The 17,772-nt window shown below is 39.9% G+C and overlaps 1 protein-coding gene across 2 annotated transcripts in view; it reads right to left on the reverse strand.

The window, feature by feature from the left end:
* Positions 1 to 17,772, reverse strand: part of LOC108431367 — a 44,584-nt gene that overhangs the window by 19,630 nt on the left and 7,182 nt on the right. For both annotated transcript variants that reach the window (XM_037544408.1, XM_017704451.2), the window contains 6 exons: positions 15,312 to 15,419; positions 15,103 to 15,192; positions 10,508 to 10,600; positions 9,637 to 9,711; positions 2,147 to 2,233; positions 1,411 to 1,464 (listed from right to left, as the gene is read on the reverse strand). In XM_037544408.1, coding sequence (XP_037400305.1) covers positions 1,411 to 1,464; positions 2,147 to 2,233; positions 9,637 to 9,711; positions 10,508 to 10,600; positions 15,103 to 15,192; positions 15,312 to 15,419 — 507 coding nt within the window. The remainder of the gene's footprint in view (positions 1 to 1,410; positions 1,465 to 2,146; positions 2,234 to 9,636; positions 9,712 to 10,507; positions 10,601 to 15,102; positions 15,193 to 15,311; positions 15,420 to 17,772) is intronic.

The raw sequence follows: 17,772 nt of genomic DNA on the forward strand, positions 1-17,772 counted from the left end.
ATAGTCGAGGATCTCTGTTCACTGCACACATCACACATTGTCGAGCAGGCCCAACAATGCCTCTACTTCCTCTGAAGGCTGAGGAGAGTCAACCTGTCACAACAGCTCCTCTGCAGCTTCTACTGGTCCACTATGGAGAGCATCCTGACAAACTGCATCACCATCTGCTATAGCAGCGTCACAGCTGCTGAACACAAGGCCCTGGAGAGGGTGGTGAAAACTGCCCAGCACATCATCGCAGCTGCCCTCCCACCCATACAGAACATTTACAACAAGAGATGTCTGAGGAAGTCAGCAACATCTTCTCTGACCCCACACACCTCAGCCACTCCCTGTTTCATCCTCTGCTATTCAGAAAGAGATAGTGTAACATCTGAGCCAGAACCACCAGATTCAAGAACAGTTTTTATCTGCAAGCTGTTAAACTGGTCACACCAGCTACACCAACCAGAACATGAACATGAACACACACACACACAGCTATGAATACCCCTTTACCTGCACTGTAAAATGTGTTTACACTGTATTTACAATACTACAATGATGCATACTTGACCTGATTTACGTCAACATACTGTACACGTCCAATATAAACATTTATATCTGTTATATAACATTTATTTCTTACTATATTTTGCATTTTTAATTCTACCTCTACCTTCTGATCTTATACCTTCTGGCACATATTCTGTATTTACTGTCTACCTTTTGTCTGTGTTTTTGTCTGCTGCCTTTTCACTATTGTTTTTTATATCTTTTATAACTGCATAATTTTTTAGGGCATCCCAATAGTCCTGACTTTGTGCTGGGTTTTATCTGGCAAAATTCAGATGTGCCTTTGTATTATTTTTTGAGAGCAGAGCTCTTTTGGCATGATGTAGCCTTACACTGCATAACAAATCAGACTACAGAGTTCTGGTGTTAACATAAGGTACTGTAAAAAAAAGTTGTAAATGATATTTAAAAAAATGAAATAATCTTTATCAGTATTATTGAGATGGCAGTCCATTGTCCATATGTGCAATATGTTGAAAAAAGCACACCTTTTCATGGAATATTACTTTTTCACTGCACTTTAGACTTCTATCTGGTGCTGCAGTTTAAAACATGCATAACTGTCACATGCAAACTATTCCAATCTGCATAAAAACACTGAGTAGTAACAGAAATGGAATTTCCTTTTTTTCTTATTTGAAGTTCATTTTTTTTGTTGTTTCAAAGCATTGTGTGCCTTTTTTGGAGTGGTCAGGGGAGAGTCAGCAGAAACCAAGTTAATTAAAAAAAAAGAGAAAATCCTGACTGAAAGAAGAGTGAATGGACAAAGATAGAGATTATGAATGTTTCAATAATTGTGTATGACATGATAAAAGTATACAAAAAAAAATCCTTAGTTTTCTGTGTGGTACTTACCAAAGCAACACGCAGTCCATTTACTCTCAGACAGAAAAAGAAACAAGATGGCGGCTGAAATTCAGAGAATGATAAATATTAGTGCAGTTCTGTAGTTCCTGCTAAAATTATTTATGATGATCATTATTTTAAATTAATTTCACATTCAGATATTCAACAATGACTAGAATGTAGTTAATATGAAACTTTAGACAAACTGGGAGTTTTGAGTTTAAATATTTCTGAAAGTTTGAAATGGGGAGAATATAAAAGCCTATGCAGGCTTTTATAACACAGCAACAATACAGGAACAATACAGCATGATGTAAGTGTGGTATGTGTTACATGTCGTTCATAATTTGATAATGTATAATAATAACTAATATATAACAGCTAGCATTTTTAGTTCAGCTTGTAATTCATAACTACCAAATAAGGAAGCTATGTCAGATACTGATGAAAACACCTAACAATATGTATTCAAAACAAATAAGACTGGAAATGAAGGTTTAAAGGTCATTAGTATGAGCTTGAAGTACAGCTTAATTGATTCTAACATTTTAAAATCAATGCAGTTGAATCATCTCCATCAAATTTATCACAACATATTGAGGCATTTTACATGCATAATATAAACTCACATATGCAAAAGATATTTGCACATCATGGAAAGGAGAGAAATATGACTAGTAACAAACAAGTTCCGTAATCAGACACTTTGAAAACAAACAGGTAGGCAATAAAATGTAAATCCTACCTACAAAGATGATATTTACAACCAGTGAAAATCCAGCGTAACCCATCCATGCGTTATTCTGTATTCGCCAGCCATGCAGTCCAAACACTGGAATAAAAAGAAAAAAGAGAACACAAACACAAAAGCATGAGAATCATGTCTGGTGCCTCTGCATTGGAGGGGGACTCCACATCACTGCTCTGCACTGATGGAAAAAGTAAATGAGTATTAGGCTTCTGGATAAACTGGTTATTACTGGTAAGAAAACCAAGCAACGTCAGTCACAGAAGTTGAGCCTTCTTTATGAAATAAGAGATCTGACAGGCCTGTGTTCAGCAAGGCTGCAACACCCCTCTTCTACTGGACAAAAACAGATACTGCCTCTGCTATGAGGCTGCCTCCAAAGCAGACAGCAGGAACACAAAACATTAACTTAAGCAAGCTCAAACAGCAAGAGCTGCACATGATGCAGGTGCACTTATGTATCAGTCATATTACTCTGTGGAATTTAATTTCTCTGCAATGTTTTGCATGAACTGCTTGATCTTTTTTTCAAGAGGAAAATCAATTATGACTTAAGCGATGAATTAAAGTTAAGGCAGTGAGAAGACAAAAAAAAAACTATGTTCATACTTAAAACCTAAAACTAAGATTTACCTTTTTTATTACCATTTTAACCATTTTTAATATTCAAATATCTTAACAAAACACAGGGGATGTTATGAAACAGAAACAATTAAAAGAAAGAAGTATAAAATGGCTTAGTGTACTAAAACTACAACCCAGGAAAACCAAACTCCTAAGATTTGTTCCTATGTTGTTGTTTTAGTACATAGTCACATGACACTTTTTCACATCAAGCATTTTAGAAGGTCTTCTTTATAAGTATTCTCTGATGACCAGACTATCACGGTTTAGGATGCTTCTTCTTTTTTTTTATTTTGAATTAAAGCCACACATGAGTTATTTAAATCCCTAATTAAGTTAATACAAGTTTACTAAGTTGTGATTGCTAATCTAGGGGGCAGGGGGTCTTCAAAGTACAATCTTGCTCAGGGCCTCCTACAGTCTGCTATAGTTTGCTATGGTTTGGACTTTATTGCATTAAAAAATGAGTGGATCATAAAGAGCAGATGGTAACATGGGATGTAGAAGATTGCATGGATTAAATCAACTGCATGGATGTTATCTACTGTAGTAATGTGTAAATAAGTATTTTGGAGAACCAGTAGGGGGCAATAGAGCAAAGCCATTTTGTTTCTGTAAAGAACAAAAGTGGACAAAAAAGAAGCAAAAAAAGTAAGAGGCTGCTGCATGAAGTGTTCGGTTGTGCGTTCGGCATGGATGAGTAAAGACAATCCAAAAGATATGTTTGGTCTGTATTGTTTGTGCCTTTGATATCACGGATATCACATATGGCGACGAGGAAACTGGTGTGTTTTTGTTGAGAAGTGGACAAAGACTCAGCTCTCTTAAATTGTTTGGAGGACTGTGCAAGGTTTTTTGGAAGAAAACAAGAGCATGGCCGCAATGGTGGGAATGCTGTCTCCTTTCGATATTGGAAAACAGTCCTGGGAGGAGTATTGTGAGGTTTTGTCACATTTTTTTTAAGCTAATGAGATTGCAGATGCTGCTAAGAAGCGTGCTATTCTTCTTAGCTCGGTGGGGAGTCAAACCTACAGCCTCAGGAGAAACTTGCTGAGCCCTGCCAGACCGGGAGAGAAGTCGTATAATGAGCTTGTGGAACTGTTGAAAGCACATTACAACACCAAGCCAAGTGAGATAGTGCAGCGTTTCAAGTTCAATTCTAGGAATAGGAAACCAAAGGAAAGTGATTCTGAATATGTGGCTGTACTTCGTGAGCTGGCTCAAAACTGCAATTATGGAGACAAGCTGACAGAAATGAGGGACAAGCTTGTTTGTGGTATCGAGGATGATCACATGCAGCGCAGGTTGTTGGCAGAGACAGAGCTTACATACGACAAGGCCCTGAAACTGGCTCAAGCCATAGAGACAGCTTCTAAAGACATTCAGGTTATTTAAGGTCAGAGTAAGTCTCATGGTGGCATGGAAGACAAATGCCAGATGGGGCTACACAAGTTCTTTGTGGGACCGAAAACACGTGATGGAAATCGTTCAGGCACCATTTGCTACTGATGTGTAGGTGCGCACTTGGCAACGGAGTGCCGCTTCGTAAAAGAATAGTAAAAGAAGTGCCATAAATGTAAAAAAGTGGGACACATTCAAAAAGTGTGCAGAGCAAGGTTGCCTGCTGATCACTCCAAGCCTACAGGGGGAGGACAGAGAAAGTATGAAAAAAGAGAAAACAAGCAGTCAGCCCACCACATCAGAGAAACTCCAAATTCAGACAATGAACGTGAAGAGATATTCACCATGCACAACCTCACAGAGTAAAACATTCCCAAGGTAGAGCCCATCCAGCTTCAGCTCAAAGTTAAAGACTTGGATGTCAACTTTGAAGTAGACACGGTGTAGTGTGACCATTTTGATTCAGGCAGAGTATTCAAAACTAGAATGCAAGGGAAAAACCTCTGGGTTAGACAAGAGTTCAGTGAATCTCAAAACATACACAGGAGAATGAGTAGAGACCTTAGGTGTAGCAAAGGTCAATGTAGTGTACCAGGACATTGTCAAACAGCTGCCTGTAGTAGTAGTGTCAGGAAAGGGTCCAAATATATTAGGCCGGGGATAGATCAGAGAACTGGCTGTGGACTGGTGTACTTTAAACCAGATTTCTGAAACTGCACAGACATTGCAGGAAGTACTGGGGCAGCACGACATAGTGTTCAAGGAAAGCTTAGGGACATGGAAGGGTCCTCCTGCAAATATCCATGTTGATAAAGAAGCCGTCCCAATGTTTTTTAAACCAAGACCCGTTCCCTATGCAATTAAACAGAAAGTAGAGGCTGAGTTAGATATCCTAGAACCTGTGAAATTCTCAGAATGGGCAGCGCCTATCTTTCCAGCGTTAAAACTGGATAACTCTGTGAGAATCTGTGGTGATTACAAACTAACTGTCAAACGAGTATCCAAGTTAGAGCAGTATCCAATTCCAAGAATTGAGGATCTCTTTGAGAAGTTGGCAGGTGGTAATAAGTTCACCAAGTTAGACTTAAGTCATGCATATCAACAAGTGACTTTGGACAAAGAATCAAAGCAATATGTCACTATCAGTACCCACAAGGGTCTGTTTGCAATGAATCGACTTCCTTTTGGAGTTTCGTCCAGCCCTGCAATCTTCCAAAGAATCATGGAGGGTTTATTGCAGGGAATCCCCAGTGTAGCAGTGTATCTCAATGACAACTTGGTGACAGGCAGGAATGACCAGGAACATCTCAAAACCCTGAGTGAAGTTCTAAAAAGGCTAGAAGAAGCTGGCTTGCGGCTAAAACGGAGCAAATGCTCATTCATGGGCAAAGAAGCAGAGTTCTTGGGATTCTACAGGACTGCACCCACTACAGAACAAGGTCAGTGCCATTCAGAAGGCACCTTCACCAACAAATGTGACAGAGCTCAAGGCGTATCTTGGATTGTTGAATTATTACAACAGATTTTTGCCAAATCTGTCAACCTTGTTAGCCTCTCTACACCAGTTACTGAGAAAAGATTCCAAATGGAACTGGGGAAAAGAGCAAGAGGCTGCTTTTGAGAAATCTAAGAAGCTCATTCAGTCATCAGATGTGTTAGTGCATTATGACAGTCAGACAGAGCTCATTATGTCATGTGATGCTTCACCCTACAGGGTAGGGGCTGTATTGTCACATCGCATGCCCAATGGGGAAGAAAGACCTATTAGTTTCATGTCACGAACGCTAACACCATCAGAGCGAAATTCTTCGCAATTGGACAAAGAAGGACTTGCTGTGATGTTCGGAGTGCAACATTTTCACAAGTACTTGTACAGTAGGAAGTTTATCATATGCACCGACCACAAACCACTTCTGTCTCTGTTCAATGAAATGAAAGCTGTGCCTCAAATGGTATCACCAAGGATACAGAGATGGTCAGTGGCACTCCGAGCTTATAAGTATGTCATTGTTTATAAGCCAGGCAAAGACCATGGTAACGCTGATGCTTTAAGCAGGTTGCCACTACCATGTTCAGAAGTTGTAGAGGATCAAGAAGACCGAGTGCTAATGATGGAGGAAATAGCACTGGTGTCTGATGAGGATGTGCGCAAATGGACAACCAGAGATCCAGTTTTGTCCAGTTTTGTGAGAGAATACATCATGAGAGGCTGGCCACAGCAGGTGATGGATCCTGAGTTCATGCCGTTTGATGTGAGAAAAGATGAACTGAATGTTCAAGATGGTTGCATCTTGTGGGGTGCATGTGTGGTAGTACCAAAAAGGGGACACCAAGATCTCCTGGAACAACTGCACCGGTGCCATCCAGGGGTTACCTGTATGAAGGCCTTGGCTAGAAGTTATTTCTGGTGGCCGAAGCTTGACCACGATATTGAGGCTGTTTAAAGTGTCAAGAAATGCAAAAATGTCCAGCTGTAGCCCCACTTCACCCATGGGAATGGCCAGAGAAACCATGGAGACGATTGCACATTGACTATGTAGGACCTTTTATGGGACAGATGTTTCTCATAGTTATTGATGCTCATTCCAAATGGTTAGATGTATATCCGGTACATGCAGCTCCTTCATCAGTTACCACTGAATGTGTGTGCAAAAGTTTTAGCAACCAAGGACTACCAGAAATTATAGTTTCAGACAATGGTGCTTGCTTTACGAGTGCAGAATTCAGAGAATTCATGACAAAGAATGGAATTGTACATGTGACTTCTGCACCCTTCCACGCATCCTCAAACGGTCTTGCGGAAACAACAGTTCAGACATTCAAGACCATGATAAAAAAAGCGGGAGAAGGTACCATCTCTACTAAAGTGGCTCGTGTGTTGTTCAGTTACAGGATTACAGTCTACTACGGGGAAGTCACCTGAAGAGTTGTTACAAGGCAGAAAACTGAGGTCAACACTAGATCTTGTACACCCAGATTTGAGGAGGAGAGTGATTCACAAGCAGGATAAGCAGAAGGAGTGTTATGACAAGCAACGTCAAGGTCGAAAATTCGAAGAAGGAGTTGTGGTAATGACAAGGAATTTCAGTCATGGTCCTAAATGGATTCGAGGAGTTATAGAAGAAGTGACTGGTCCTGTATCCTACAAGGTCAGACTGGGTGATGGAAAGATTGTGAGAAGATATGTGGATCAGTTATTGGCTGGAGGTGAGAATAACCAGGTCTCAGAGATGGATGTAGCGGACAGACTTTTGTCAAATTTTGTTTCAAAGTATGATGAGAAATGTTTTTGTTTTTTTTTTGTAATAAGTAAACTCTTGAAGAGGAGGGAAATATGTAGTAATGTGTAAATGGGTATTTTGGAGAACCTCTAGGGGGCAATAGAGCAAAGCTGTTTGTCAGGAGTTTCTGTAAAGAACAAGAGAGGCCAAAAAGAAGCAAAAAAGTAAGAGGCTGCTGCATGAGGTGTTCGGTTGTGTGTTCGGCATGGATGAGTAAAGACAACCCAAAAGATATGTTTGGTCTGTATTGTTTGTGCTTTTGATATCACGGATATCACATCTATAACAAACAAAAAAGCTATAAAAGAATCAATAGCACTGTTTACCTATAAAGTACACAATCTGGACATGAGAAAATAGATAATTGAAATAACCACATACACTTAAAGTACAATTAAGCAGAACCACAACCCACTGTCTCCATTCATCAGAGCCACAACGCGCCATCTCCATTCAGCAGAGCCACAACGCGCCATCTCACTGTCACTGTTTTTTCAGCTTAATGTCCATATGAAGTTTTTGCACAGACTGAAGAGACAACAATTTTTAACCGCATCTTAAACTTAAACACTGCCGTCGCCCTCTGCTGGCAGCAGTGGTGGCAGTGTTTCAGGATACTGTTTATATGTGGTTTCTTCTTTGCATGGTGGAGTTTAAACTTGTATTTGTGGATGCAGCAACAAACACAGTTTTTTAAAAAATATATATTATTATTATTATTATTTTATATGTTGTCTTTGTACTAATTCCTGTTAAATACAGGTTTTAATTGATTTGCACATAATTGCATTCTGTTTTTAATTACATTCTCCACAGCGTCCCAACTTTTTTGGAAACGGGGCTGTACACTTCATTATTTTATTCCAAAAACAGAGAACAGTTCAGTTTTTCCCTGATATGGGCCTTTAAGTGTTAAAAAGAAAGGTGAACAGTGATAAACATGCTCCAGTCTTAACTTTTTTGGAACGTACTGCAGATAAGCAATTTGATTTGAATGTAAAAGTGGAGGCAAATCACCCTAATAACAAGCAGGAACTGAAGGCCTGGCAGAACATCACCAGGAAAGAACTCCAGCTTCTGGTGATGTCTGTGGGCTCCTAACTTCAGGCAGCTGCTGACTGCAAATGATTTTCAACCAAGTATTAAAATATTAAAAAGAACAATTTAATTTTTTGCAAAAAAAGGGGGAGGGGAGGTTATGTATGAAAATGGTTGTAATGCCTACATAATTCTCCTGATTTGGTTGTAAATACCCCCAAATTAAAGTAATTTTAGCTCTAATTCATTATTTAATTCCAATATGCTGTGAAACAATAATAATAACTTTGTCAACATCCAAATATTTATGGAGCTGACTGTAAAATAGTAAATAGATAATTATACTGTATAACTTACATACCTGTAAACATTCATTCTGCAGGGTAAATATGCATCATTTTCAAGGATGTCTCTACTTGTTTCAGAAAGACAATGCCAAACCACATTCCGCATGAGTTATAACACTGTTTCCCATTAAATCATGAGATGCATTATGGAATGCAATATACAGCCACAGACTGTTGAGAAGCTGAGGTGTTATATCAAGCAAGACTACAACAACTTGTGTCCTACTAAACACTGTTAACGGGAAATGTGATTTAACACAGTGGTAAACATCCCCTTGTTCCAACTTTTCTGTTTTGTGTTGCAGGCATCAAATTTAGAACAAGCCTATATACCCAAAGAATAAGGTTAATTAGTTGAAACATTAAATATCATGTCGTTGTGCTGTTTTCCATTTAATATGGGTCAAAAGGATTTTCAGATCACTGCATTCTGTTTTTATGTTATTATTGTGTATAATAAATGTTATTAATGTAGCATATTGTTTACAGTTGGATTCCAAACTATTAAGCAATAATATTTCCTACAGTGAAGTGATGATTTTCCTAAAGAGGGCACAAGCATTTATGTACAAAGAGGAAGCTGTCTACATCACAGCACTGTCACTGGAAAGGATCAGCAGGCTATCAAATGAGCTGAAAACATTATTAGTGATTTTTCTCTATAATCATGTATACATGTATTAAAAATTATATTAAATGACCTTGGAATAGTAACATTTGTTTCACCAATTGTTTATGTATGTATATACTCATAAATGTCATCTGGTGCTAATATGTAACAATCATAGGTACTTACCTACAGCAGCAATTACAGACAAAACAACCCAGTCCACTATGATAAGTGATATTGCAAGGGTTTCTTTGACTGTGCCTGGAAAATATAAAGCATAGAACCTTAATATATATGTTTTATGGGAAAAGTATAAAAATAATGGCCAATATAAAAAATAAATTCTCTCCAAGAGAGCTCACACCTGAACCCTCAAAAACAGAACAAACCACACACACACAAGAACACAGAAATGTAGCATTTGCATTAGCTTTATATTTACAACAAACCACTGAAACAATTTATATAACATTTTTATTCAAAAAAGAAAGATGGATTCCATCTATTTCATATAAAGGCAGCAATGTCCTGCCATTAGAAACATATTACTATGCTGCACCACCAATACCCAATCAGCTTTTAAATGGAGTGAGAGGAGTTGATCTGATTGGATATCTCTGCAGCAGGTCTAACCGCACCTGTACATACTGTATTCAGTCTAACTCCTCCCCTGTATAGAACTGTGCCATTATATAATACAAGATCTATACATGCAACCATATTCTTGCAGTAAAATATGTTCCCTAACTGAAGGTACTGAAGGCCCCTCAGGGTACCACCCTAGTGACAAGAGGTGTACCACCCCAGGGACAGTATAGTACCTTTTTTCTGAGAGCTCCAGAATGTTACAAACTTTAGGACTACCTCGGGATAAGACCAAAAAATATTTGTGATCTCTCATCTGAATTTCATGAAAGAATGTTCTAACTTCTGATTGTAAACTGCACTGAAATCAATGCATTTTAATAAACTGATGTAACACAATACAAATACATATCACATAAAGCAAACATAAATAATGATAGTAATAATAGTAATAGAGCCATTATTTACATACCATAAAAATGATTAAAGCATCGAAAAAATGGAAGTAGCCAAAGAGTCCTCAGAAGATTAATAGTTGAACAAGTAATAGCCACACTGATAAATCCTGAAAAAACATGAAATGAGTTTAATGACACTTCTTTTTAACATCAAGTAAAAGAGAAGATGCAAACATCTAGTGGGTTTATATATATATATATATATATATATATATATATAAAAACCCACTATATATAATTTTTTTTTCCCAAGGCAAAATCTCAACAGAGTAAGGGATTTTTTTCACAGTCTTTAGAAACAGGTAGCTATATTATCACATTGTTAGGTTTAGTCTGATTTCATCCTACAAACTGTAGTATATTATTTTATGAGTTTGCTATATGTAACGGTGTGGTGGAGCGATGAGGAGGCGGACGCATGTGCGAAGACAAGCGAGATTTACTGGGGGCAAATCAGACCAGGGAGCCAACACAGAGAAAAGGAGGGACAGACATGACGAAAAATGAACACAGGGTAAACAAACAATGGAGAACAGAAAATACAACAGAGGCTAGCAGAGGTAACACCAAACACAATACAAACCATACAAAGACCAACAAACAACTAGGAAAAACACAGGTCTTAAATACAACAGGAAAAACGAGGGATAACAGGACACAGGAGGAAAACACAGGTGGTAACAGTAAGGGGCGGAGTCTTAAAACAAGGGGGCTGGACTGGGAGGTAAACTAAAGCACATTGACACGTAAACAAAAGCACATGGAAGACCAAAACACAAGCACAAGGATAACTGGGAGGGACCAATCATGACACATTATAATTCAAGCAGATATTCTTCTTCTTTTTTCGGCTGCTCCCTTTAGGGGTCGCCACAGCGGATCATCTGCCTCCATCTTGCCCTATCCATTGCCTCCTCTAGTTCCATACCTCCCATCTCCATGTCCACCTTCACTACATCCATAAACCTTCTCTGAGGTCTACCCCTTCTCCTTCTACCCGGCAGCTCCATCTCCAACATTCTTTGCCCAATATATCCACTATTCCTCCTCAACACATGTCCAAACCATCTCAACCTGGCCTCTCTGGCTTTATCTCCAAACTGCTCCACCTTCACTGTCCCTCTGATCTGCTCATTTCTAATCTTGTCCATCCTTATCACTCCCAACGAAAATCTCAGCATCTTCATCTCCGCCACCTCCAGCTCAGCCTCCTGTCTTTTAGACAGAGCCACAGTCTCCAAACCATACATCATAGCAGGACGCACTACTGTCTTGTAAACCTTCCCTTTCACTCTTGCTGCTATCCTTCTGTCACACATCAGCCCTGACATCCATCTCCACCCACTCCATCCTGCCTGCACCCTCTTCCTCACCTCTTTTTTGCACTGGCCATTGCTCTGGATGGTTGACCCAAGATATTTGAAGTCATCCACCTTTACAACCTCTACTCCTTGCATCTTCACCTTTCCACCTGCCTCCCTCGCATTCACACACATGTATTCCGTCTTATCTCTACTGACCTTCATTCCTCTCCTCTCCAGTGCAAACCTCCACCTCTCCAGATTCTCTTCCACCTGCTCTCTACTCTCACCACAGATTACAATGTCATCTGCAAACATCATGGTCCATGGAGCCTCCTGCCTGACCTCATCTGTCAACCTGTCCATCACCATTGCAAACAAGAAGGGGCTCAAAACTGATTCATGATGTAACCCTACCTTCACCTTGAAACCATTTGTCACTCCAACTGCACACCTCACCACTGTCTCACTATCCTCATACATGTCCTGCACCACCCTAACATACTTTTCAGCTACACCTGACTTCCTCATACAGTACCACAGTTCCTCTCTTGGCACCCTATCATATGCCTTCTCTAGATCCACAAAGACACAATGTAGCTCCTTCTGACCTTCTCTGTACTTCTCTACCAACACTCTCAACGCAAAAATGGCGTCTGTGGTACTCTTTCTGGGCATGAAACCAAACTGCTGCTCACTGATCTGGACCTCTCGCCTTAGCCTTGCTTCAACAACTCTTTCCCATACCTTCATGGTGTGGCTCATCAACTTTATACCTCTGTAGTTACTGCAGCTCTTCACATCACCCTTGTTCTTAAAAATGGAGACCAGTACACTGCTTCTCCACTCATCAGGCATCCTCTCACTCTCCAGGATTTTCTTAAACAACCAGGTTAAAAAGTCCACTGGCTTCTCTCCTAAACATCTCCATACCTCCACAGGTATGTCATCTGGACCAACAGCCTTTCCATTCTTCATCCTTTTTAAAGCTGCCCTCACTTCCACCTTACTAATTCTCTGCACTTCCTGATCCACTATCTCTCCCCCAGTTGTCCTCCTCTCTCTCTCGTTTTCCTCATTCATTAGTTCCTCAAAGTACTCCTTCCATCTACTCAACACTCTCTGTTCACTCACTAGTACATTTCCCTCTCTATCCTTTATCAGCCTAACCTGCTGTACATCTCTCCAGCTCTATCTCTCTGTTTAGCCAAACGATACAAGTCCTTTACTCCTTCTTTACTGTCCAGCCTCTCATACAGCTCATCATAGGCCTGAGCCTTTGTCTTTGCCACCATTCTTTTCGCTATGCAACTAGCCTCACAGCACTCCTGCCTACTTCCTTCATCTCTCTGGTTATCCCACCTTTTCTTAGCTGCCTTCTTCTTCTGAATACTCTCCTGGACTTCCTCATTCCACCACCAACTTTCCTTGTCTTCTTTCCTCTGACCAGACGAAACACCCAACACATTCTTGCCAGTTTCTCTCACCACCTTAGCTGTAGTTTCCCAGTCCTCAGGTAGCTCCTCACTGCCCCCAAGGGCCTGTTGCAATTTTTCCCTGAACTGCCTGCAACCTCCTCCTCCTTCAGCTTCCACCATCTAATCTTTGGCTCTGTCTTCACTCTCTTCCTCTTCTTTGTTTCTAATCTCATTCTACAGACAACCACCCTATGCTGCCTTGCTACACTTTCCCCTGGTACCACTTTACAATCTCCAATCTCCTTTAGGTGGCATCTCCTGCTAAGGATATAATCCACCTGTGTGCACCTCCCTCCACTCTTGTATGTCACCCTGTGTTCTTCCCTCTTCTGGAAATACGTGTTCACCACAGCCATTTCCATTCTCTTTGCAAAATCTACAACCATCTGACCTTCCATATTTCTGTCTTTCACACCATACATACCCAGCACCTCTTCATCCCCTCTGTTCCCTTCACCAACATGTCCATTGAAGTCTGCACCAATTACTAATCTCTCCTCTCTAGGGACACCATCTACCACTTCATCCATCTTACTCCAAAATTCCTCTTTCTCCTCTAACTGACAACCAACCTGTGATGCATATGAACTGACCACATTCAAAATTACACCATCAACCTCCAACTTCAGGCTCATGATCCTGTCTGACACTCTCTTTACATCCAGAACACTTTTCCCATGATGTTCCTTTAGGATTATCCCTACTCCATTTCTCTTCCTCTCTACACCATGATAGAACAGTTTGAATCCACCTCCAATGTTCCTGGCCTTGCTTCCTTTCTATCTGGTCTCCTGGATACACAGAATATCTACCTTCCTTCTCTCCATCATGTCTGCAAGCTCTCTGCCTTTACCAGTCATTGTCCCTATGTTCAGAGTCCCTACTCTAACCTCCACACTCCTGCCTTTCCTTCTCTCTCGCTGCCTTCTAACCCGCCTTCCTCCTCTCCTCTTTGATGGTCTTCGACCTACAGTAGTCCAATTTCCACCGGCACCCTGCTGGTCAACAGCACCAGAGGCAGTCGTTGTTAACACGGGCCTCGACCGATCCGGTATGGTAATCATTTGTGATCCGCATGATAGTTTTGGCACAAGTTTTAGGCCGGATGCCCTTCCTGACGCAACCCTCACCATTTATCCGGGCTTGGGACTGGCACCAGAAGTACACAAAATACACCCCTAATGGCTGGTTTTTCAAGCAGATATGGAATATGGAAGTCAGGGTGAATTATCTGAACAATAAACCATTAACTGTTACAATGAACAAAAACAATAATAATAAATAATAATAAACAATTAATAAATAATTAACCGTTAAAAAAATATACTAAAATACATGTATGTACCATGAATACACTATTGCAATAATTACATATCTTAGTAGGCACCACCGTAAACATCTGTTTTTGGTTCACCTAATATTCTAGGAATAAAGTCTAACACAAGAATAATAACTTGACTTGATGACTGAATGGACAGCACTGCTCTCACCAGAAATGCCTGAAATACTGCAGATGCTTGGGCTAATTTGAATAATAAAGAAGGTGGCACCTTTTCACATCTGCAATATGTTCTGTCTTCCTTCCCATAATCCATCATGCATCCTTTTCTTCACTTCAATCAGGAATGAACTAAGACTGTTTTAATCATGGCTAGTAAACACAGTGATCAGTAAGGTGGCCACTGTTTTCCTATCTCTTAGAAGCTAATGAATTTCTTGAAATTTCTGTGTATTAATACCTTATGATTTTGACTCTATTCAGCTAAACAAAAAAGCACAGTATTAAATCTTATGGCATAAGTTGTATAAAAACATTGATAAAATACTTACCATTAAGCACACCCCAAAGGACGAAGGCCACAAACATAAGAATGTTTGGACCAAAGACAAGCACATCCTGTATGATTACTGTGCAACTGCCTAACAAGATAAAGAACAACTGCATGAGATAAAGAACAACTGCACATTTTTTTTACAATTCAATAACTAATTCCATCATAAATCTGTCATAAAAGTTTTCAAATGAAGACTTTACATACCAAGCTCTTTACAAAAAGTGTATGGAATGAAGCCAAGAAAAAGTACAGATCCACAGAAACAAGTAAAGCCACAGAGGAACAGAATCATGTTGTGTGTGTGGGAAAAACCTAAGAGGAAAAGTCAAGAGTTGTGTTACTATATGGGAAATGCAGAACTGCTCAGATATGAATGGTATACAACAATGGTGAAAAGTAACAGGCAGAGAGTCAAAGTCAGTGGCACAACAAATTACAATAATTTCAACTAAGGGGCCCCACTGGGCTTAATACCATTTATGCCAACTCTTGGACATCTGAAGTTTGTAAGAGGCATTTGAGTAAAATAATCATTTTATATGGACATCTGAAGCTTGTAAGAGGTATTTGAGTAAGATAATAATTTTATATGATGCAGTTTTACTGTGAAGTCTTGCTGTGTGTTTTAGTCCATGGTGTTGGTTCATGGTTTCTTTTCAAAGAGACACCAAAAACTAAATTTTTCTAAACTTGAACGAATTATATAAAATATGAATTATACAAACTAAAATTCCATCCATCCATCCATCCATCCATCCATCCATCCATCCATCCATCCATCCATCCATCCATTTTCCAAGCCGCTCCTCCGTCAGGGTCGCTGGGGGGTGCTGGAGCCTATCCCAGCGGTCCAAACTAAAATTCAACTGTGTAAATACAAGGCATGTCAAAATGTTGCACAATTTTTTAGACATTTTGACTTACTTGTTCTGTTCTAAAATCTGTTGCTCACCACACCAAGGGTAGTGTGTCTGAAATTTGGGAGGTATCATCTTTTGAGACTCCACATCTGCTTTAACAACTTTGCCCATTATTTGTGTTTTACTGCCTTCCACATGGCATGTGTGCTTGGACCCCTATAATCACCACTTGCAATGTAATTTGTAGATGGTCATTAAGCTCTCACAGCAGTAATGAAAGTCTACAGAAATCAACGTTTTACATACATTTCAGACATAAACCGAAGGGAGGCTGATTTTCTCAGTTGCTAAAAATTATAATCTATGAAAGCTGCCAAATGCTGAAAGAGGTGAAAACAAACAAACGAAGACAACCAAAATTCTCAGAAACAAAGCTAAGGGTTTTAAGAGAACAACTGCTGGCAAATGATAACACATTGGTAAAGATGCAACAAAAAGTATAGTATAATTACAGTGCCTGATGAAAGTGTGAGAGGAATCTGTCAATGTCTTCGTCTTTAACTCCTAAATTTGCATTTCACACAACCAAGATTAATGGTAATCTGAAATCCTGCAAACAAGTCCTCTTCCTCCTTGTGTACTCCTACAACAGCTGTTAGGTCACTTTGCACAAGCAGTGAAATTTCAGTAATTCTTGTTTATGAATGAGAAAACGTGTAATCTTATCTATCCCCCACAGTCGTCACAATCTCAGACCCAGGAGGCAGGTGGGCTCTGGAACTGCCAATCTGCAGTCCAGAAGGCTGACTTCATTTCAGCATAATCACAATTCCATTCTCTGCACTTTCTGGCATTAACAGAGACATGGATGACCCCCAAGAACTCAGTAACTCCAGCAGCTCTATCCTCTGCCTTCAGCTTCTCTCATTCTGTAAGACAGACTGGTAGAAGTGCTGACACAGGTTTGCTTTTGTCTAAAAAGTGGAGTTTTACTCCACTCTCATTTTCTCATCTTTCAATTTCCTCTTTTGAGTACCATGCTGTTACTGTATCTTTCCCCACTAACTTCATATCATGGTCATTTCTCGCCCTGCAACACCATAGATGAGTTAGACATTCTTCTGAGTCTCCCTCCATCGATGGAACCCCGCTCATACTCTTCAGTGACTTTAACCTTCCATCAGACAAGCTGCAGTCACTCGACCTCTTACCACTGCTATCATCCTTTCACCTCACTTCTGCTTACCTCATCTGCACTTTGAAAAGCCCAGTGATTCACATTTTACGAAGTTTCATCAATGGAAACTGGACCAGCTAACTGCCACCCTTCAAAAAGACTGACCAAACCAGCTGGAGTTTGCCAATGTTCACCCAGTGACTCTGGTGCTGAGGTGGTTCTTGGGTAAACTTTCTCTGATAACCCATGACACATCACCAGTGGCCCTCTTCACAAGCTATGAAGAGGCAGTAAGGCAATCCACTTCTTTCAGTCTTGATGCTGGGATATCCCCCTTTCCTTTTAATTTAAATCTAGGCATTTCAGTAGCATAATCTATAGATTTGATGCTGCTCAGTTCCCCATAAAATAGCTACTTCCTATTCTCTGCTAATTGCAGTATTTCCTCAGGTGAAAATCAGGTCTCTGGTTTCTCGATCCATATCTATTAATCAAATCTATCATGTCTTGAATGTCTTGAGTACCTTGCTATTAATATCCAGCCAATAAATACGCTTTTACTAAGAGGATAAATATTTGCTACACACTAATCTAAGTACTTATTGAGACGCATTGTACTGCAGTTATG

The sequence above is a fragment of the Pygocentrus nattereri genome, chromosome 13 (genome assembly GCF_015220715.1).
Source record: "Pygocentrus nattereri isolate fPygNat1 chromosome 13, fPygNat1.pri, whole genome shotgun sequence".
In the NCBI taxonomy this organism is placed as follows: Eukaryota; Metazoa; Chordata; class Actinopteri; order Characiformes; family Serrasalmidae; genus Pygocentrus; species Pygocentrus nattereri.